Genomic DNA, 21,417 nt, shown 5'->3' with positions numbered 1-21,417 from the left:
GTCAAGTTTTTTTTATTTTTATTTTTATTTTTTCTTTAATTTAATTTATTAATTAATTTTAAGATTAAATTAAAATTTAAAAGAGTCAAAGAAGAATATAAATTTTATTTTTTTTTTTATCGATTTCTTCTTTAATTAAATTTATAAAACTTTGATTTAAAATTTAATTGTGAGTTTGAATAAAATTTATTAATTAATTTTAAAATTTAAAAATACTCAAATAATTTTCCCAATAATAAATATTTAAAAAAGTTGAAGAATAATATAAATTTTATTTTTTTTGGTACGTTTTTAAAACGGCTGGTTAAAAATCACAGGTTTGTTACTTTATAATTTTTTTTTTTTTTTTAAATATTTAAAGTGATAACTTTGATAAAATAATATCAAAATATTTTACCACAATTATTATAAACTTTAGGGCAATATTGATTAGCTATAACAGCATAAGGTACATCACTCCCAACTTTTATTTCTTCAGAATGACTTAGTTTATTCCAGACATGAATAGCATACGCTTTATCAATAACTTTTAGTGTTTCAGTTTTATTTTTAGAGTCAAAGTATTCCTTCCACATCTTGTAGTGAATTGGATAAAACGCAGAAGGTGGGTAAACTGTGAAACCGTGACAGCGTTTGCTGGTCATATCACGTGCCTGATAAATAATTGGTGCTTAAATGTTAAACAGCAACTTACACTGCATAAATAAAATAAAAAAATAAAAAAAAATAAAATAAAATACTCACATATTTAGTCGCGCAGATTTTTTGAAGCGTCCGTGTAATAACACCAGGTCCATTATTGCCCCAGATATCTCCGCGAAAATTTTTTTTCAAGTCACGTAGACAAGCGTCGGCTACCTGGCGCCCGAGATGAGACGCTCCGAATCCTATTACACCTGCAGCGACGTCATCCCAACTTTCAGCGCCAGTAAAATCCTTTAGCTTTTCCAACGGACTGCAAAAGAAAATATTATTTGTTATTATTCCGTCAAGAAGTCTATATATAACATTATTTTTATGAGTCAGCCAGTGAAGATAAAAAAACAATCCTACGGCTTATAAATAGAACTAGCTTAAGTTTGCGAACGTGTTATTACTTTGACGTTAAAATGTGTAATTAAATTTTAGTTTACTATTAATAATAATTATTTAAACTTATCGCATTAAAAAAAATTTTTTTTTATAGTAAATTTTCGGCACATTTTTTTTTTTTTTTTTTTTTTTTTTTAATTAATACCGACTGATATTTAATAAAAAAAAAAAAATTATTATCAGGTATATTATCAATATTTCAATCAAATAAGCTGATAAATTTGATAAGTATTTTTTACACTTAATATTTACGACGGCTTACTTAATCACAGCCAATAAAATAATTTTTTTTTTTTTTTTTTTTATAATTAACTCAAGTTTTCTTTCAATTATAGAGGCAGCTGTTTCTTAATTAAAAGAATTCACACTGAATAATTTTAATTAAACTCAATTGATTTTATAAAATGAATAATCAAAAAATTTTTTTTACTTTAACTTTGCCTACTAAAAATATAAACTTACGATTTAACAACAACATCAAGATCAAGATAAATTCCTGAAAACTTCCAAAGCGTAAGGTACCTAAGTATATCAGACATATGACTTCTTGGCCATCGACTAGATTTAAGGACATTACTGGCCCACCATTCCTCAATAGGAGTGTCCTTTACATACTCCTCCATGAATATCCTCTTGATGTGAATATTTTTGTAACTCTTCAAATGCTTTATCAAATCCTTACTACTGTTAGAAAAATCCATATTACTTAAAACCAGCAAGTATATATTCATCCCGGGGTTCATTTTAGCGGCCGATTCAACAGCACAAGCTTGTCGGCCGTTCAAAACAATTCCTTGGTCAAAGCAGGATGTCTCATGGAAGAATATATTCTTCCCAGCAGCCAATCTTTTGGTATCTGTAAACAATCAACAGTTACTCCGAGAATTTAATTATTTTTAATTAAATTTAATCAAACCTTTGGTGTCAAAACTTTTAAGAGAATAAAAAGTCGACGGTTCATTGTAACATGAAATATCCTCGATTGACGAAGAAACCAGGCTTGCAATCAGCTCATTGTTGCAACTCAGTACAAATATAAACAATAAAACTCCACAGCCGCTGCTTATTAGTATCTTTTTCCTCATCTTGCCGGAATTAATTAAAATATCACCGTATCTTCCGAACCGCATGACTTATTATTTCCGGTGACTCAGACCAGCAATATTGTTTTTTTCTCCACTCATTTTATAATAATTAAAATTTTATTATTTTCTTCAAGTCAGAAGATATTTGTTCTTCTGTCGAAGAAACACCAAAGATGCATATTTATCCATTTAAAATTATCTAAAAAAATCACACTTGTGTTAAATTAATTGTTGATTAACTTCACAAAAATACAAAATATTATTTTACCTATACCTTTACTTCACACCATTTTGTTTTGGCTACAGGTTACTACTTAGTACCCGCAATAGTTAATTGCGAAGACGATACTACACTGACTAGATTTAGTCATGGGATCATTTGTTTAAACAAACACAATTATTTATTTATTTGTTGCACTTAGCAAGTGCACAGTGCGTTCTCTTCTTGCGTTATGTCTATTCAATGGCCTTGCATTTATTCAACTAACTGCCAGACCTCGACATCGTTGCAATTCTTGGGTGGAGTAGGATATTCACGAAAATCAATAAGCACCAACCATCGCTGTATAATATCATCCAGCACGTGCTAAACTTTTTGCCAACGGTTTTCAGACCAGTTTGTCGTATACACTGTTACGTCCCGGTTTCCTCACAGGTTTGTAGGTAGACGGTAGAACAACTAGAGCTGGAGATAAAGATGTTACTGATTACATCCGCGCTAACTCAACTCCGGAATCAAGGACACACAGGCGTTCGTTATCATTATTTATTTAGAATATTGCTCGAACGTTCTCGAATATACTTATGTACTCCACGCTAGTTGTCTTACAAAATGAATCATTTACCATTAACATTCTTCGTGAGAAAATGTTAATGTAAATTTAAAAATATTTTGTTTACTCAGGTGTTGGCTGAGTTTCACTTTTCTTATCATTTTCTATTTCTATATTTAGTATTTAATGTTTAACATTTGGAATTCTTTACTTACCATTTAACATTATATTTATAAAAAAAATGAATGTTTATGAAATTATTGTACAATTGTTAGAGTTTAAATTAGCGCGCGTATTTGCTATCAGAGACATCTGCGAATGCAGGTGGGGACGTAACAACACGTACAAAAAAAATTTTTTTTTAAACAGAAAATTATTTCTGCAGTAGAAAATAAAAAAAAATTAATTTTTTCTTATTTCTTCTTTTAATAGAAAAAATTTTTGTTGTACTAAATATATTTTTATTTAAAATGTTGGATTGTTTTTATTCCGCAGTCTGTTTTTAATTAATGTATATCAATTAGTATATACTCCGATGAACTGATTAATAACGATAGTTTGTCAGTAAATTATATTACGGTGGGTGTGTGATAATTAACTTGTAGAGCTGAAATAAAAAAAAAAATCATCAATAAATTTATAAGTCACTAGTTTATCTTCTTATCATTGAAGTTATGATTATGAAATGCATTTTTTTTAGTAGATAATTAAGATAATAAAAATTATTGATCGCTAAATTTTAACTAGAACATTTAATTTAAAAATTAAATGCCGAGTTAAAGGGAAGAAAAAGTAATTTTTTTTTTTTTTTTCATAAGTAGAAAAATTTTGCAGAGTTAATATTTATTAAAAAGAATAAAATTAAAAGGGATATTATTTTTAAAAATAATAAATTTTTAATGTTACAGCACTTCATGCGAGTAGTCACTTTAATGCATGTTATATTGCATGTTAAAGGTCATATTAACAAACAATTATGACGGCAGACATGTACGAAGGTCGAGGGTCAATTCTATCTAATCTATTTCATTGACTAAATTTACTAGTTAATTGAATTTATAAAGCGCTCGATAGAAATGTTTTTCTAGTACTTGTAAATTGTAAAAAAAAAATTCTCGGGTAAATAAAAGTATGAAAACATACCTGTGATTTGTATAAATTTGCTATCATCAAATGCCGTGTGTAATATAATTGATAAAAATCTGGTAAATATTTAAACATATAAATAGTTGATTGGCGATTTGAAAAAAAAATTAGATAAAAAAAAAGTTGGATTATCTTGAAAGCCAAGGTCATCTCCATTGCTTCTATTGGATGCAAACATTCCAGGTAATGACGACAGTGAATAGATTGCAATAATATGTCATCCAATTATTGGAACTGAAAAGAAAAATCACTCGGCCACAAAGTGTGGATTATTATTATAATATATGAATGTTTAAGTACTGAATAAAAACCTGTTTCGGTGTAACAAAAACAAACGTTTGATATCTCTGTCATTAATATCAGACATTTAGTACTTTCTCTCAAAGTGATTAATTACATGTTATTAATTACTCATGTAAATTTAATTTATTGGAATAAAAGTGATAATTTCACTTTGAATAATTATTTATTGTTGTCAATTTTTAAAACTGAAAAAAAAAAAAAAAAAAAAAAAAAATCAATTAAAATAATAAAAATAATATTTAAATTAGCCGACGTTTTTAATTAATAATTAATAATTTCATTAATAATTTACAGTGTCATTAATTATTTAAGCATAAAAATAAAAAATAAAATAATTTTTTTCTTTATTTTGAGTATCCTCCATTTTGTTTTTAAAATATCCGTAAAGCCGTTAGATTTATCTCTATAAATTAGAGAATGTTGCTCTTTGCCCTTGAATTTTCTTCCTGTTTACAGTAAAGTATTAGATAACATCCAGAAGTTAACAAATTAGATCAGTAGCCGTGACCAAAATATAATAGTTAAATATGTTTCTTTTTCTTCTAAAAAACAAACAAAACAAAAATAAAAATGTTTTACCAGCTGCGCGCAACAGCGAAAAACTGTCTAGTACGCGATTGGCCAGCAGATGGCGGCCAGTAATTTAAAAAGGGGTTACTGTACGTCGCACGTCTTGTACATAAATAACACGAATATCAAATTGGAGTATGATGAGGTGTATACACACAACGAAAATGGCGACACTAGATTAAAGAAGTGTCTCTCGGTGGTCTATTATCCCCTGTAATGTTGAATAATAAAAAATAGTTGAAATGTGGCAAGACTTGGATACTCTGACCAGTTCGACAGTAAATTCTGGGTCTCAGCAGGCTGATCAATTCAGCACGACAGGTAATTTAAAAAAAAAAAAAAAAAAAAACAATATTATCCAGTAATATTTTAATATTTCCTACCACTCCGTATCTGGTACTGACATAATGATTCCTAATTTACATTAACATTTTACCTTGCAGTGTTGTTCCGTTTTTTTTTTTGTTCACGTGATTCCGTAAACAAATCTACTGATCGCTGGCGTCCTACCAAAATTTATTGCGACCAAATAAATATTTCCACGATAATCCGATGACTTTTTGTTGTTAATTTAAATTAGATGTGTCATAACACAAATAATCATCGGTTAATTCATCTATTTTCAGATAGACAATGTGATAGTTGTACTTATGAGCAATGGATCTTTTATTTATCTCTTATTTAAATTTATTGTCGTTTTGTTTTTAAAATGAATATATGCTTTTAAACTTTAACCACTGGCTCACGGAAAGAAGACGGAGTAATTTTTAGAAATTACGGACGGAGAAGAAGAAATTCCAGTTTATTTTTTCTTTTAGAAATTTTTAATTAATTTTTTAAACCAGCTGAAGAATAAACGGGTTTACCATATTCGTCGGGCAATTACATAACTTCCTGTAATATAACAATGGAAAAATCTTACGGTATTACGGTTATATATTACATTAACAACTATAAATAATTTTATAAATTTCAAGCTGTTTTATATAAACTTTGAATGTCAGCAGATGTTGATCATCTGGTTAAATTATATACCTGTCAATATTATTGCCAATCTGAATAATAAATTCCAATTTACTTGTCTATACTCAATATTTTCAGAGTGATTTAATAATCATCTTAAATTTAAATAATATTTTGTGAGTTTTTGTTTATCATTTTTTATTCTTTTGATAGAACTAACACCGGAGCAACAGAAGATTCTTATTGACATTCGCCGAAAAAAGACTGAACTATTACTCGAAATTCAGGTAACATTTTTTATTTATTTAATTAAGTGTTACTCATAAATAATTGAAGATAGAATTTTATTTTTTGTTAAAAATAACTGAATGTGGTTTCTAAAAATTCCACTTCAATTATCTTTTGAAATTTTAAGTGACAATTTGTTTTGATAAAACTTTTTAAAAATAATATTTTTTTTTTTTTTTAAATATATTTTTGTTATCTGTAATAAAAAGATGCGTTAAATTGAGAGCATTTTAAAAACAAATTGTAAATCATTAATTTGTCATATTTGTGCGATAGTAAAATATGATATGAGTAAAGATAACGCCGTTTCCGTAGCTAATTGATAGAGCAACGTTTACTCATCGCTTTAGTATCGTTTTACTGATTACAGCGGACAGACATTTGTTTGACGGGACAAAAGGATTTTATAGTGTTAATTATTGGATTTTGTTTGAATTAGTGTCTATTAAGAATGATATTATAATTAATCAAGTTATTAGTATGTATTTTTTATTTTTATTTATTTAATATAATAATAATAATAATAATAATAATAATAATAATAATAATAATAATAATAATAATAATAATAATAATAATTTTTTAAATTAAAATTTAAAAAATTTAATCCAAAAACTTAAATAATGATAATAATAATAAAAATCTCATTATAGCAATTAAAAGATGAGCTTGGAGAAGTTGTCGCCGAAATGGAAATTATGGAAGGAGGTGGATTCACCGTTGACGAATCAAACAAGCCGTCAAACAAAACAAAACAAACATCAATCGGCCGTAAAAAATTCAACATGGACCCAAAGAAGGGTATCGAGTACCTGATTGAGCATAATTTATTAACACCTACACCCGAGGACGTCGCCCAATTTCTGTACAAGGGCGAGGGACTGAATAAAACCGCGATCGGAGATTACTTGGGAGAAAGACATGACTTCAACGAACGTGTGTTGCGTGCCTTCGTCGAACTCCATGACTTCACGGACCTGATACTCGTCCAGGCGCTTCGGCAATTTCTCTGGTCATTTAGGCTGCCCGGTGAAGCGCAAAAAATAGATCGGATGATGGAGTGCTTCGCTCAGCGATACTGTCAGCTTAATCCCAATATTTTTACAAACACCGATACTTGCTACGTACTTAGTTTCGCTATCATAATGCTCAACACTTCGCTGCATAATCCCAGCGTCAAAGACAAGCCCATTGTCGAACAATTTATTACCATGAATCGGGGGATTAATAATGGAGGCGATCTGCCAAGAGAATTACTTGTAGTGCGTATTTTATTTTTGTTTTTTTATTTTTAATAATTAAGTTATTTGTATTTTATTATCAAGTTATTAAAAGTCGTTTTTATATTTTATTTCTTGGATTAGAAAAATAAAATACTGTCGAGGATGTTGAGGCTTATCCGAAAGATTAATGTTTAATTTTTAACGCTAAAATAAAAATTCAATTTTTAGAGTTTGTACGAAAGCATTAAAACGGAGCCATTTAAAATACCAGAAGACGATGGAAATGATTTAATGCACACATTTTTCAATCCTGATAAAGAAGGCTGGCTCTGGAAGCAAGGTAATAAAAGTTTTTATAAAATATGGACTAGTGTCTCCAAAAAAAAAAAAAAAAAAAAAAAAAAACCAATTTTTAAATTATAAGATATTTTACAAAGCTAAAAAGGGGAGACAGTAGTCTAAACATTCTAAATTTACGATGGCAAAAAATAGAGTTTAAAAATATGTTTATGTATTTTTTTTTGCCCTCGTAAAGTTATCGGGCGTTAAACGAAATAAAAAAGATGGAAATAATGAAACAATCGATTTTTACCCTGTCCCTCTGCTGGCTTGATGGAGACAGCAGGTAAATAGTCTGCCCCAATAAGCGCGCTTTTAATTTATTATTTTTATTATTATATGTTACATAATTGTTACAGGCGGACGGTATAAGAGTTGGAAGAGAAGATGGTTTATTCTCAACGACAATTGTCTCTATTACTTTGAGTATACTACTGACAAAGAGCCGCGTGGGATTATACCACTGGAAAATATTCAAGTTAGAGAGGTTCAAGATAGACATAAACCGCATTGCTTTGAACTCTATGCTGCTGGTTCGGAGTTTATCAAAGCATGTAAGACGGATAGCGAAGGAAAAGTCGTAGAAGGTATTTTTTTTTTTTTTTTTTTTTTTTTTTAATTAAATTAAATTAAATTAGTTAGTATAATTATTTATAAATTAATTTATTTCAGGTAAGCATACTGTTTATCGAATGTCAGCTGCGACAGATGAAGAAAAAGATGAATGGATAAAATGCGTAAGACAAAGTATATCGCATAATCCATTTTATGACATGTTAGCAGCGCGAAAGAAAAAAGCACAAAAAACAAATCTTCACTCGAAGAGTTAAAATAAATAATTATTTTTCGCTTAATACTCACAGAGTATGTAAAATATAAATAGTAAAGTACAATTAACGGTCACACTCGGTGATTTATGATTACAATCATAAAATAATAATAATAATTTTCTAATCAAACTTTCTTAGATGTATATAACAATTGTTTGAAATTTGTTTGTTGTCTAATTCGTTTATTTTTTTGCGGATATATATATATATATATATATATATATATATATATATATATATATATATATATATATATATATATAAAGTATATATAAATATAAATATATAAATAAATATATTTATTTTGTAAAAGTCTGAAATGTCTTCTGTATATCTTCACTTGTGTATGAATAGAATTTTTTAATTGAAGAAAAAATAACGTAGGAAGGGAAGAAAAGTCGTGTAAACGTATGTTTATGTGATAGTTTATTTATTTAAACAGATATATGTTTAGTTTATTAAGAAATCAAGTATTTGTTTGGCCATATGAGAATATTATGTCAATTGTTTATGCTAAAAAGGTAACGCTTGCATCCTCATTCAATAATAATTATAGCAACAATATGAGAGCAAAACAGTCATACTCCCAACTAAGATAAATAATGAGAATGAGGCTAACAAGCGATTACAGTTATCATTATCACTGATTTACTTTGTTTCAGGGTTATATATATATATATATATATATATATATATATATATATATATATATTATTATATATAATACACACACATACACACTGAGTACTATATTTGTTCCGTATGACTTTAATGCTCGTTATGAATTATGCTAATAAATACATACATGACACTAGGATAGATAATCGATTATAATTATTTGATACTTAGATTTTATTTATTTAAAAAAAAAAAAAAAAAAAAAAAAAAGATTTATTGTGTGCGCGTTTATTAATATTTATTAACGCAGCACTGGCCAAATTTATTTACGAAACTCAACGAATTAATGATTATAAAAATATTTATTGAATTTTTTTTCGCATGTGAGAAATATTGACACATCGAAGGAGCCTTATTGAAATTTTTAAATGTTTAAATTTTTCAAACATCATTATGAGCTATTAATTTTTTTGGTAATTTAATTGTAAAGGTTTGCGTTGTGATCACGCATGTAGACTTATATTATCGGGTATTATATTATATTATATTATATTACATCATATATTATGTAATAATATGAAAGAAGGTATATATGTATTATATATTATATATTGTAAACGATGGAGAAAAATGATCTACGAAATGAAAATCGGTCTGTCCGTTTTTCAGACGAAAAACTAGTCGAACCGTCCAATCAGCTCGTTTCTCTCCGTCGTAACTTTTTAATTAAAATTTACAGTTTATGTAATTCTTTTCTGAAAAAAATATTATTTATTCAATTATAAGAGAAAGGAATTACTTTTTTCGCGTCGTCATTTTCATTTTAAAATAAATTGACTACGCTTGATATTATTGCGCGTAATAAATAACTCTTTATTGATATTTACAATTTGTATTTCAATAAAAATGTTTGAGTAGAAAAAAAAAAAAATTAAATCAAAATATCATTCGTGCAATAAATTTTGCGTCGACATATTTAGCTTCCTTTCTTTTGTATTGTACACTTAAAATAAAAAAATTTATTTAAAAATATTTAATCTTTATATATAGAGAGACTAAAATGAAAAATAAAAAAAAAATATTAAAAACAAAAATGAAAAAATAAATTTGTATATTTCACTGTACTATATATTTGAACTTGTGTTCTTTAGTTGTTATGTATACACAATTTATTATATAGAAACTTTTTGAATTGTGTATATATGTATGTATATTAATTTAAAATATATTAATAAACTATTTGATTTTGTAAAATTTTTTTTTTTAAGATTTTTTTTCCTTTATTTTTTTTTTTTTTTTTTTTTTTTTTTTTTTTTTTTTTTTTTTTTCACTGCTTTGAAATTATAAAAAAATTTCTAATGTCAGCTGACTTCAGTGTTGTGTTAAAAATGATTGTGAAGTTAGTCAACAGCTGTCAATTTTAAAAAGTTCTTTTAAAAAATCAATTACAATAATAAAATACTCTAAAAAATTTCTATTAATCATTTTTTTTTTTTTTTTTAATTTTCACGTGTGGAATTTTTTTCAAAATAATTTAATTATTATAAAATTTTTGAAGTCTGTCTAATTTATTATCATTAGATAAATATCTAGATTTATACTTCAGAAGACTAGAATACCAACCTAAAAAACTAACTAAAATAGTGTTTTAGATTTTCGTTTGTTGATATCAGTTGATAGGTATCAGCTGTTCTTTAAAATTATCGAATTGTCAAAATAAATAACAAATACTTAAAACATAGATAATATAAATTACCTTAACTGTTGATTATAAAATATAATTAATAAAAAAAATGAGTCGCGATAATAATAGAGAACTCATTGTAAAAAAAATCCTCAGTGCTGGTACCAAAAATGTCACTTTTAATCCAGGAACAAAAGTAAATAATTAAAATAATCAATTTATTTATTTTAATAATAATAAAAAGTGTAAATATAATTTATTTTCTTGCTACATAGGTTAATTTTCATTTTAAAACAACCAAGTGTGATGATAACGAAACTGTTATTGATGACAGTCATGTGTTAGGAAGACCAATGGAGCTTGTTTTAGGCAAAAAATTTAAATTAGAAGTTTGGGAAACTATTGTACAAAAAATGGCTTTAAATGAAGTCAGTAAGTTCATAGTGGATAAAAGCGTAAGTTAATTATTTGTTTTAGGAATAAATTAAAAAAATCATTAAGTTTGAAATTGATACTTTTTAATTAAAATCTGTCTGTATATATTAATGCAGCTTGTCACTTCTTATCCATTTGTATCAAAAACATTGAGAGAAGTCGATAAACCACAAAATGAAAAAGTTAATAGGCATTGTTGTGGTGTAACTTTACAAAATGAAGGTGTTGGATATAGTGACTTGAATGAATTACTCAAAAATCCTCAAGATTTATCATTTACTATAGGTAAATTTTTTATTTATAATTTATATATAATTTTAAATTAATTATATAAATATATATAATTATTTTTACTTAATAGAATTACTCAGTGTTGTTCATTCAAACGAATACGAGAAAGAGTTATGGCAAATGACAGAGAAAGAAAAACTAGAGTACATTCCAGTATTACGAGAAAAAGGCAATGAAGAATTTAGAAAAAAAAATTATGACTCTGCTTCTGAGAAATATCGAACTGCAATAGGAATATTGGAGCAATTGATGCTAATGTAATTATTTTTAATTTATTTTTCACGCTGAATAATTTTATATAAAATTAATTTAATTATTAATTACAGAGAAAAACCAAAGGATGAAGAATGGATGAAATTAAATAAATTAAAAAATCCATTGTTACTTAATTACGCACAGTGTAAATTACTGAATAAAGAGTATTATGATGTTATTGAACACTGTACAACTGTGTTGGAAAATGAACCAGGTAATTTCTTTAAAATTAAGCATAAATATTTTTATTTTTATATTTATATTGATTTATTTAATTGACAGATAATGTAAAAGCTCTGTTCCGGAGAGGTAAAGCGCATATTGGAGCATGGAATCAAGTTGAAGCTACTAAAGATCTTGATAAAGCCGCTGAATTAGATCCAACTTTGAAATCGGTAGTTGAAAAAGAATTACAAGCTCTCGCATCAGCTATAAAAAAAAAAGAACAATTTGAAAAAAAATCTTATACAAGTATATTTTCTACTTAATTGTTATTTGATGAAATTTTCAAATAAATTTTATTAATATTAAATAACAAAATACTTGAGTAGTTGATTTTAATAAATAACATAATCTAGGTAAATAATTAATATTTAATTTTATCAAATTTATCCATTCAGACTACAAAAAAAATAAAAAAATATTTTACCGCATATTTTATTACATAACGTTGCAATTATGTTAGAACAATTAAAAATTTTTTACAGTGTACATCCTGATAACACAGATGCAGAGATAAGCGCTGCTCATGAATAATGGAGGCTTTTGTGATCAGCACAGATATTAAAATTCTTACAAATATATAATATACTACTTTTGTGCTTAGTCGTATTCTTATAAAATTGGCTGCTCTTTAAATAATTGATAGAGTACTTGCGAGTATAAAAGCCTTCGGCCAAGTGAATAAACAGAGCTAAATGTTAAGAAGACGATTAAATATTACTAGAGTATGAATACAGAGTTCATTTACCAGTTATTAATCATTTAATATTTTTTTTTTTTTTTTTTTTTAACTTAATTAAGATAAATTAATTTTTATAAATAAACTATCGAGAAAGTTATAAAATATCTTCGATTAAAATCAATTAAGAATTTTTTTTCGAGTATCTTGACATCTTTATCATCAAAGATCAGCTCTCACGCTACTTTCAAACATCTTTCATTTAAAGTTAATACTAGTTTAACCGATTAAAACATTTTTTTATTTAATGTAAGAGTAATTAAGTGTGATACTGAAGTCAACAGACATTTAAAAAATAAATTATTAAAATAATTAGTAAAAAAAAATTATTAAATATCTGCTAAATAAATTTTTATGTAAAATAGACATTAAATTTAGCAGGCATTTTATAATTTTTTTTTAATAAATAAATTTGTTATAAAAAAAATTATTTTTAAAATTTCTACATGTCAATTTTTTTTTTCTTTAATTTTTGCCATAATTTATTTATTAAAAATCTGCAAAATAAATTTTCAGGTGAAATTACTCTGAAAAATTTTTTTTCAAGTAGAAAAAAAAAAAAAAAATTTCAATCAGGATATATTTTTACACATAAATAATTTTTAAATTAAAATTGAAGAGCATGTAAGTATTTTTATTAAGTAATTATATTTTCCTTGTAATTGAGTTGTCAAAGACGAAATTAAATCCTAACTAAGGTAAAGCTTTGACATACGCCTATATTTATTTATACACAAATTTATGATGTATATAGATATAAAAATATGTGTGCCAATAACTCTTTTCACTCGACATCAGTGGAGGTGGAGGCGGTAACGTCAGACATCGTGGTGTGGGTGGGGATTAGCGTCGACACCGATAGAGAACCAGAAAAGTAGTATGTACTGGAAACTGGATAGGAGGAGGAGAAGAAAAGGTGGATCTTGTTCTCTTGGATACGTACAACAGTAGTATTCGTCGCGCGACGCGCGGCATCATCCGTTCTCCTCTATTTGCTATTTTTGTGATTATTTATTCTTCAGTCTTGATCTTGATATATATATATATATATATATATATATATATATATATATATATATATATATATATATATATATATATCCGTCCATTCGCCCGTGTTCTTATTCAAGGATTTTTTTTTATTTTTTTATAAAATTTTAACTATATGCCGGGTGATTTTCCAAAAAAACTTTAAATTTGTTTTTATTGATAATAAAAATTAAATCACTCATTTTCTGGTTTTAACAAAAAAAAAAAAAAAAAAAAAAAAAAAAAAAAGTAGTAAGTGTAACAGTAAGTTTAACTTCTAAAATTAGGAAACATTTGAAAATTTTTAATTCCATAAAAATTATAAGTAAAAAAAAAAAAAAATTCTTTTTTGCCTATTAAATTAAATAACACTAAAAAATTTTTAAAATAAAATTCTTCGCTTGCAACTTTTGAGTAAGAGCCTTTTGTAAGTAATAGAATAATTAAAACTATCAAAAAGAATAAATTATTTAAAGAAAAATTGAAATTTTAGATTTTATAAATAATTAAATAATTTCTAATTTTATTTTGCTCTATTTATAACTAAAAAATTTAACAGGATCGACAAATATAAGCGCCCTGATTACTAAAAGGATTCAAAGTATTGAAATATTATTAAAATTTGAATAATTAAATTACTTTTTGTTCTTAAAGCGACTAAACTTCAGGAAGCTAATATAAACACAAATGTTTAGCATTTAAATAACTGTAAATAAATTAAATTAAAATGTTTTAATATTACTCTACTCTCAATCGTACCTCGAATTCCCGAGCAAAAGCTACAATCTCAAAAACCTTGACCTAATTACTGGAGAAATAGATTTTAATATAAAATATTAATTTAGAGTAACTTATAAATAAATTTTTTATTTCTTCTTTTAAGCTCTTCAATAATATTTTCTTCTCGTTGCTAACGGCTTACAAAATACTGACTGATATTTTCATTAAAATGATAACTGTTTTATAATTACAGTCATTAATATATATTTTTTTTAATACTATTACTTAAATAAATATTTCGAAGAACATACCAGCTAAGTATGACCTACCTAGAACTAGTGTCAATAACAATAGAGAAAAAAAAAAAAAAAATATATATATACTTTCGGAGATTTCACTGAGTCTTCAACAACTTGACAACTTTCTCATTGACTAACTTGTTAGTCCATTATAGAGATTGATATCAACTTTTTAGTCTTTAACTGTTAATCCTTGAACAATTTAATGTTATTACTTTTTTTTTTTTTAAATATTTATTTATTTATTTATTTATTTATTATGCCAAAGCTTAATTATCAATTGTCAAGTTTTAATTTATATTTATCATCTTCTTGAAAAATTCTTCAATAAAAAATAAATAAATTTTACGATTGAATTTTTTTTTTCAATTAGTATTCAATACATAGTATTTAAAAAAATTTTTTCATGGTTTTCCGTAATGTAATGGACCTTGATATTCATCTTCTTTATCGCGGAAACTCATTTGCACGTAGTCGCATTCGATATCCGTATTCGTTGGGTGTCAATGCAAGTCTCATGACCTATATTACCACAAACTCTGGTGTATCTTCACAATTTTTTTAATAATCTTATTTGTTGAGTAAAAAATAATAGTTTCCTGCATTAAAACTACTGCAGAATAGATAAAAAGTCGCTTCAACATTTATTATTCTAAGCACGCGTATTTCAATTAAATAAAATTTATTATTTCTTCTTTTTATTTTTTAAAGTTTATTAAATGTTACTCATAATGAGACAATTTATCATTTTGTCTCGATTAAAAATAATTGGCTCTTTTCCAGATTTCTTCAATATTGTCTTCTATATTTTTGCCACAAAATTTACCCATTTGCTGCCAAAAAATAATACTTTTCTTCATATTATCTCTAATATATCTTCATAAATGTGATCTATAAAAATGATTAAAAAATATCGTATTTAATATTCAAAATAAATTTATTATAATTTGTCTCTTTAAAAAAATAAAATATCAAAACGTCAGTTTAATGACGTAGGTGGATCGCGAACGGGACTGAGCGGCAGGTTTTCTCACCTAACGGTTTTTCAACGGTACTCAACTCTTCATTTTTTAATCTTCGGATTCCCTTTGTTATTTTAATTTAAATTACAGTTTCAACATAATTTGTTTAATTTTTATAAACCGCGTTATTGTTTGTAATTTAAATACAATTTAATTGTTTATTTTTTCTTGAATCAACCTAATTAATTGGAGCAGTTTCAAGAGTGTTAAATGGTTTTTTTTTTTTTTTTTTTTTTTAATTTGATGTAATAAATTTCTTAGAAAATTATATAAAGACTGCTTGTACCTGTAACTCGTAAATATTTATATCAAGTACTTAAATTAATGACTTGCAATTTAATAATGTATTATCATTTTAAATAAAGCAGGAGACTTGTTAGTGACTTATAAAAATTATTATTGTACAGTAAATTTTGGAGCGTTGTTAATAAAAAAATTAATATTCAAATTGTAATTATTTTTTCCAGGCGCAAAGATGATTTTTGAAAGTATTTTAATTTTGACAATGACACTAACATCTATAAATTCAATAGCAATTAGTCCAGAACCGACAATCGACGGAGAATCAGCAAGACATTATGATTCACGTTATTCAATATTTGACAAACCTTACACAGTTGATTTCAAGTATCACAATTACGATAAAATGAGTCGATTTTTACGAGCCACATCTCTTCGCTTCCAAAATCTCACTGCCCTATATTCTATTGGAAAATCTGTAAAAGGTATTATAAATTAAATTTTTTGATTTAAAAGAAATCTATTTATTTATTTATGATTTTATATAAAATTAAAAATTTATTTTTATCTTAGGACGTGACTTGTGGGTAATGGTTGTTTCTTCTTCACCGTATGAACACATGATAGGTAAACCTGATGTCAAATATGTAGCCAATATTCACGGTAATGAAGCTGTAGGCCGGGAATTAATGTTACATCTTATCCACGTAAGATTTATTTTTTTAATTTTTTAATTGTTAATAATTTAGTTTTTATAAAAGATAAATAAAATAATTAAATTTTACAGTTATTGGTGACAAAATACGGATCTGACGCATATATAACATGGCTATTAGACAATACAAGAATTCATATTCTTCCCTCAATGAATCCGGACGGTTTTGAAGTATCTAAAGAAGGCTTTTGTGAAGGCAGCCAGGGCAGGTATTGACTCAAATTTTCTTCAGAAGACAATTTTAGATTTCAATAATAAAAATATATTTTTTTTTTTTTTTTAGATACAATGCTCGAGGGTTTGACTTGAATCGTAATTTTCCCGACTATTTCAAGCAGAATAACAAGAAAACTCAACCGGAAACAGAAGCGGTGAGAGAATGGGTGTCAAAAATACAATTTGTATTATCCGGAAGTTTACACGGGGGTGCTCTTGTGGCCAGCTATCCGTTCGATAATACTCCAAACTCACGTGAGTTATTAAAAAAAATTTATTGTTTCTTCTTTTAATTTTTTTCCATTGAAAAATTTCGCCAATATTATTATTTTTAATTCTGTAGTTTTATTCTCATTTTTTTTGCAGCAATAAAATCAAAATTATATATTTTTTATTCAATAGAAAAATAACAATATATTTAAATAATGTCATGTTACACATAAAAATTAAACTATTAGTGTGTTTAGAGAGTGTGATGATAATGAACAATAGAATTGTATATCCGTTTTGTATTTAACATAATTTTGTTTATTATATCATGAAATATTACCTACACAATTACCCGTTAAAAACGGATGCTGCATATTTTTTACTTTCTCTTATTATTTATTATAAAAAATAAATTTTTATTTCTTCTTTTTTATTACAATTATAAATTTTTTTATTTATATTTAAAAAAAAAAAAAAAAAAAAATATATAATTATTAATTTAGCATAAATAAAATAAAAAATTTTTACATTTTCATGCCATCAGGATTATGTCGATCAGCACCATTGTGCGCAAGTATGCTTTTAATTAAAAAACAAAACAGAAAATTAATTAATAAATAATATTTGACGGTTTTTATCACCCGTTTAAAATTTCTTCCCACCCTCTTTGCCGTCATTTTATTATACGTAATAAATAACAGCTATAATTTTCTCTCTGTTGTACAATTATTATTATTATTATTATTATTATTATTATTATTATTATTATTATTAATATTTCTTCTTAAATTTTTAATTGACATATTAAAAATTTTAAATTGGAGCAATTTTACTGAGCCATATTTTATTAAAAAATTTATTTCTTCTAACAGTGTTCCAGAGTTATTCATCAGCACCGAGTATTTCTCCCGACGACGATGTGTTCCGTCATTTATCATTAACATACTCACAGAACCATGGATCAATGTATCGTGGAGAAGCTTGCTCGCCATCTCAACGAGGCTTTAAAAATGGAATAACCAACGGAGCTGAATGGTACCCACTTACCGGTGGTATGCAAGACTTTAATTACGTGTGGAATGGCTGCATGGAGATAACTTTTGAATTGTCCTGCTGTAAATACCCACCAGCTGAAGATCTCAAGCATTACTGGGAAGAAAACCGTGTCGTACGTTAAAATTTTATTTTATTTATTTCTTCTTAATTTTTAATCATTTTTATTATTTATTCTTTTGTAGTCTTTGATAAAATTCTTGGCAGAAGCCCATCGGGGTGTACATGGGTTTGTAGTCGACGAAAATGGTAATCCTATTGAAAGAGCATCTGTAAAAGTTAAAGGAAGAGATGTCAGTTTTCTTACTACTAAATATGGTGAATTCTGGAGGATTCTTATGCCTGGAATTTATAAACTTGAAGTATTATAATTTTATTTTATTTATTAACACTTGCAATTTTATTTTGATTAAAAAAAAAAAAAAAAAAAAATTAAGACATTAAAATTAGTAATTTAAAAAAATTAGTTTTTTGAGAAAATTTAATTTTTTTTTAATTAAAATAAAATTGAAAATATCAATAACTGGATCTTTTAAATAAAATAAATAAAATAAAAAAATGTATTTATGTTTATTAGGTTTATGCAAACGGATACGCTCCTCGTGAAATAGAGTTTATGGTGATTGAACAGCATCCCACTCTTCTTAATGTCACATTACACAGTACTAAGGTATTGTAATAATTAATAATTAAATTTTAATAATAAAATAAAAAAAATATCTAATTATCTGATAAATGAATGTCGGTGAGAAAGTTCTGTAGAGTATGATTGTGAGTATGTGGTTTCAGAAATGGAAACATAACAAAGAGGATGATGATAATAATAGTGATGATGTTGATGATGGTGATGGTAATGAGGATATTAACGATGATAGTAATGGAGATAATATTAATTGGAGTCAAAGTAAAGTTCGAGGGACAGATAAAACTAAAACAACCGGTGATCAGTGGCATAAGTCAATATTTTCACGGCCCTCGGATTACAAGTTCCCGGTACAAGAATCCGCTGACTCCGAATCCGTTCTATTTCCTTCCTCCTAATAATTAAATTCTTAACTATCATTATTATTATTATTATTATTATTATTATTTATTTTTTTTTTTAATTATCTTTATCCATGTCCTTTTTTATATGCACAATATATTTCACACCCTTGTCCTAATTAATTTTCTACTTTATACTTTATATTATGTAAGTATCAAAGGATAAATGTTTCTTCTCATCAATGTTTTATACGCTGAATAATCTGCATTTTTTAAATGTTATCTTTTATGGCTAGCATGTCTTCTTTATCAGGTGTTACTAATTACTAATTATTCATTTATTATTATTTTATTTATACATTAAATGTTTAAACAAACCACAAAGTATCTTTTTGTTTTCTTCTTTGGACTATTTGTGGTATCTTGAAGATAAATTTTATCAAAAAAAAACATTATACATTTTAAAATAAAATTTATTATATCTATTTTTATATAAATAGATATTTGTATGGTTTCCAATAAAATCATCACATCACTGACTAAATTAAATGCCAGGAATCAACGTAGATAAAAATATACTTATCCTATAATCAATACTTATTTATATTTTACTGAATTCGTCGGGGTTTTTTTAATTTTTCTATTTAAATATTTATACATTTACTATTTTAAATCTGTCAATTTTGTGTTCTACTTAAATTTAACTTTACATTGGGCCCTAGAAACGTTTTATTTAGATTAGCTTTTAATTAATATAAAATTAATCAACACTTTAAGCTCTTGCTCTTATCATTGCGATTTTTTTTTAAACTTTTGGCATTTGCATTTTAATATAAAAAATATCAGAAATTATTTTATTTATATTCTCAGCATTATTCTAACTTTTAAATTATTTTTATACTGCTTTTATGGTAAAATTTAAAAGTTATGCTCATAATAAATTAATTTAGCAGATATTTAATAATTTTTTTAACAAATAAATTATGAAAAATAAAAATTATTAAAAAAATTAAAATGTAGAAGTTTTAAAAAATTAAAAATAAATTTATTTGTTAGAAAAAATATTAAAAAATTGCCAAGACTGCTAATTTTAATGTCATTTTTTGCTCAAGTGTTTTATGTGTTATTTTTTGATACTGAAATTGAAGATAAATTTAATAATTTATAATAAAAAAAAAATTTATTAAAAAAATTTACAAGCTTAAAAAAAAAAATTATTAAGTGTCTGATAGTTTCAGTGTAATTATTTAAAGAATTAAATGTGTTATAAATTATTAATAAAATAAAAATCAACAGAGACAAGATGACACCGTAGATGGGCATTACGGAGGAAATGGAGGAGCAGTACGCCCTTACCCTCACCGAGATTACACACTCCAGATTCGACCAAGTGGTTCAACTTATTCCACAGTCTCATCAGACTCAAACAATGGAATTTTTTCATCGATTAGCAATGGCTTCAACTCACTGGTGAATAATCTGTTTGGCTGATCGTCTGCCTATCGACCGGCGACACGAGACGTTGCCCTCCTCATAGTTCTCCTCTCGCTGTTGCGTTATTTGGGTAATCGCGAGCTTTTAAGACTCATTGGAATTATTTTTACCACAAGAGGCTTCAATACGTGACCCTCTTTAAATTAATTAATTTAATTAGCTGACATCGGAAAATTTTTATTGATAAAAATTAAAATAAAATTTCATTTGTAAAAAAATTTAAATGCAATTTTTAAATATTTTTTTTTTTTTTTTATAATCAAAAATTTTCAAATGCCTGCTAATTTTTATTTACACTTTATTAAATCTACAAATGAGACTTTAATTTTAATTTTAATTTTACCGTGTACAATATTTATCTATTTATTATTATTATTAAATTTAGATTATTAGATTTGCTAATACCTTGTTAATTATTGCAAAGTATATTTTAATTTGGTAACTATTTAAACGAATAAACATTTTTAAATAATAAAAATTAATTTATTAAATTTTAATTAATTTTTTTAACAAATAAATTATAGAAAAAATAATTAAAATTAAATTTTAAAAAATTTTAAAGTGTCTTTAATATAATTT

At 25.7% G+C, this 21,417-nt stretch overlaps 3 protein-coding genes across 13 annotated transcripts; 2 read left to right on the top strand and 1 right to left on the bottom strand.

The window, feature by feature from the left end:
- Positions 1–236: 236 nt before the first annotated feature.
- On the bottom strand, positions 237–4,576 carry LOC141524423 (lactosylceramide 4-alpha-galactosyltransferase). 3 transcript variants are annotated; one of them, XM_074238300.1, is made up of 6 exons: positions 4,094–4,576; positions 2,452–3,557; positions 2,009–2,376; positions 1,615–1,948; positions 745–955; positions 237–653 (listed from the first exon to the last, which is right to left on the bottom strand). In XM_074238300.1, the coding sequence occupies exons 3-6, from the start codon at positions 2,220–2,222 to the stop codon at positions 384–386; spliced, it is 1,029 nt and encodes a 342-aa protein (XP_074094401.1). In that variant the 5' UTR covers positions 2,223–2,376; positions 2,452–3,557; positions 4,094–4,576; the 3' UTR covers positions 237–383. The 3 variants fall into 3 exon arrangements, with proteins under 3 accessions (XP_074094401.1, XP_074094400.1, XP_074094399.1); XM_074238299.1 differs by having other exon boundaries at positions 1,555–1,948; positions 2,446–3,557; positions 4,094–4,574; XM_074238298.1 differs by having other exon boundaries at positions 1,555–1,948; positions 4,094–4,574.
- A 131-nt stretch (positions 4,577–4,707) lies between these two features.
- Positions 4,708–12,437, top strand: LOC141524420 (cytohesin-1-like). 5 transcript variants are annotated; one of them, XM_074238293.1, is made up of 7 exons: positions 4,735–5,290; positions 6,146–6,219; positions 11,190–11,369; positions 11,466–11,634; positions 11,711–11,897; positions 11,967–12,109; positions 12,178–12,437. In XM_074238293.1, the coding sequence occupies exons 1-7, from the start codon at positions 5,212–5,214 to the stop codon at positions 12,381–12,383; spliced, it is 1,038 nt and encodes a 345-aa protein (XP_074094394.1). In that variant the 5' UTR covers positions 4,735–5,211; the 3' UTR covers positions 12,384–12,437. The 5 variants fall into 5 exon arrangements, with proteins under 5 accessions (XP_074094391.1, XP_074094394.1, XP_074094392.1 ...); XM_074238290.1 differs by lacking the exons at positions 11,190–11,369; positions 11,466–11,634; positions 11,711–11,897; positions 11,967–12,109; positions 12,178–12,437 and adding exons at positions 6,874–7,482; positions 7,672–7,783; positions 8,142–8,369; positions 8,455–8,803 and having other exon boundaries at positions 4,708–5,290; XM_074238291.1 differs by lacking the exons at positions 4,735–5,290; positions 11,190–11,369; positions 11,466–11,634; ... (1 more) ...; positions 11,967–12,109; positions 12,178–12,437 and adding exons at positions 5,341–5,892; positions 6,874–7,482; positions 7,672–7,783; positions 8,142–8,369; positions 8,455–8,803.
- A 1,405-nt stretch (positions 12,438–13,842) lies between these two features.
- LOC141523985 (carboxypeptidase D) lies at positions 13,843–21,307 on the top strand. Of its 5 annotated transcripts, none has more exons than XM_074237605.1 (11): positions 13,843–13,859; positions 16,460–16,651; positions 16,740–16,873; positions 16,954–17,090; positions 17,165–17,352; positions 17,852–17,881; positions 18,180–18,475; positions 18,546–18,722; positions 18,938–19,030; positions 19,150–19,353; positions 20,641–21,307. In XM_074237605.1, the coding sequence occupies exons 2-11, from the start codon at positions 16,573–16,575 to the stop codon at positions 20,833–20,835; spliced, it is 1,533 nt and encodes a 510-aa protein (XP_074093706.1). In that variant the 5' UTR covers positions 13,843–13,859; positions 16,460–16,572; the 3' UTR covers positions 20,836–21,307. The 5 variants fall into 5 exon arrangements, with proteins under 5 accessions (XP_074093706.1, XP_074093704.1, XP_074093705.1 ...); XM_074237603.1 differs by lacking the exon at positions 13,843–13,859 and adding an exon at positions 14,196–14,312 and having other exon boundaries at positions 16,394–16,651; XM_074237604.1 differs by lacking the exons at positions 13,843–13,859; positions 17,852–17,881 and adding an exon at positions 14,294–14,312 and having other exon boundaries at positions 16,394–16,651; positions 20,641–21,306.
- The last annotated feature ends 110 nt before the right edge of the window (positions 21,308–21,417 follow it).

The sequence above is a fragment of the Cotesia typhae genome, unplaced genomic scaffold, assembly GCF_013202065.1.
Source record: "Cotesia typhae breed Kobodo isofemale line unplaced genomic scaffold, CoteBio_Ctyphae contig_22, whole genome shotgun sequence".
Classification (NCBI taxonomy): domain Eukaryota; kingdom Metazoa; phylum Arthropoda; class Insecta; order Hymenoptera; family Braconidae; genus Cotesia; species Cotesia typhae.
Note: the sequence above shows the minus strand (reverse complement) of the source record. Positions and strands in the feature narration are given on the sequence as shown.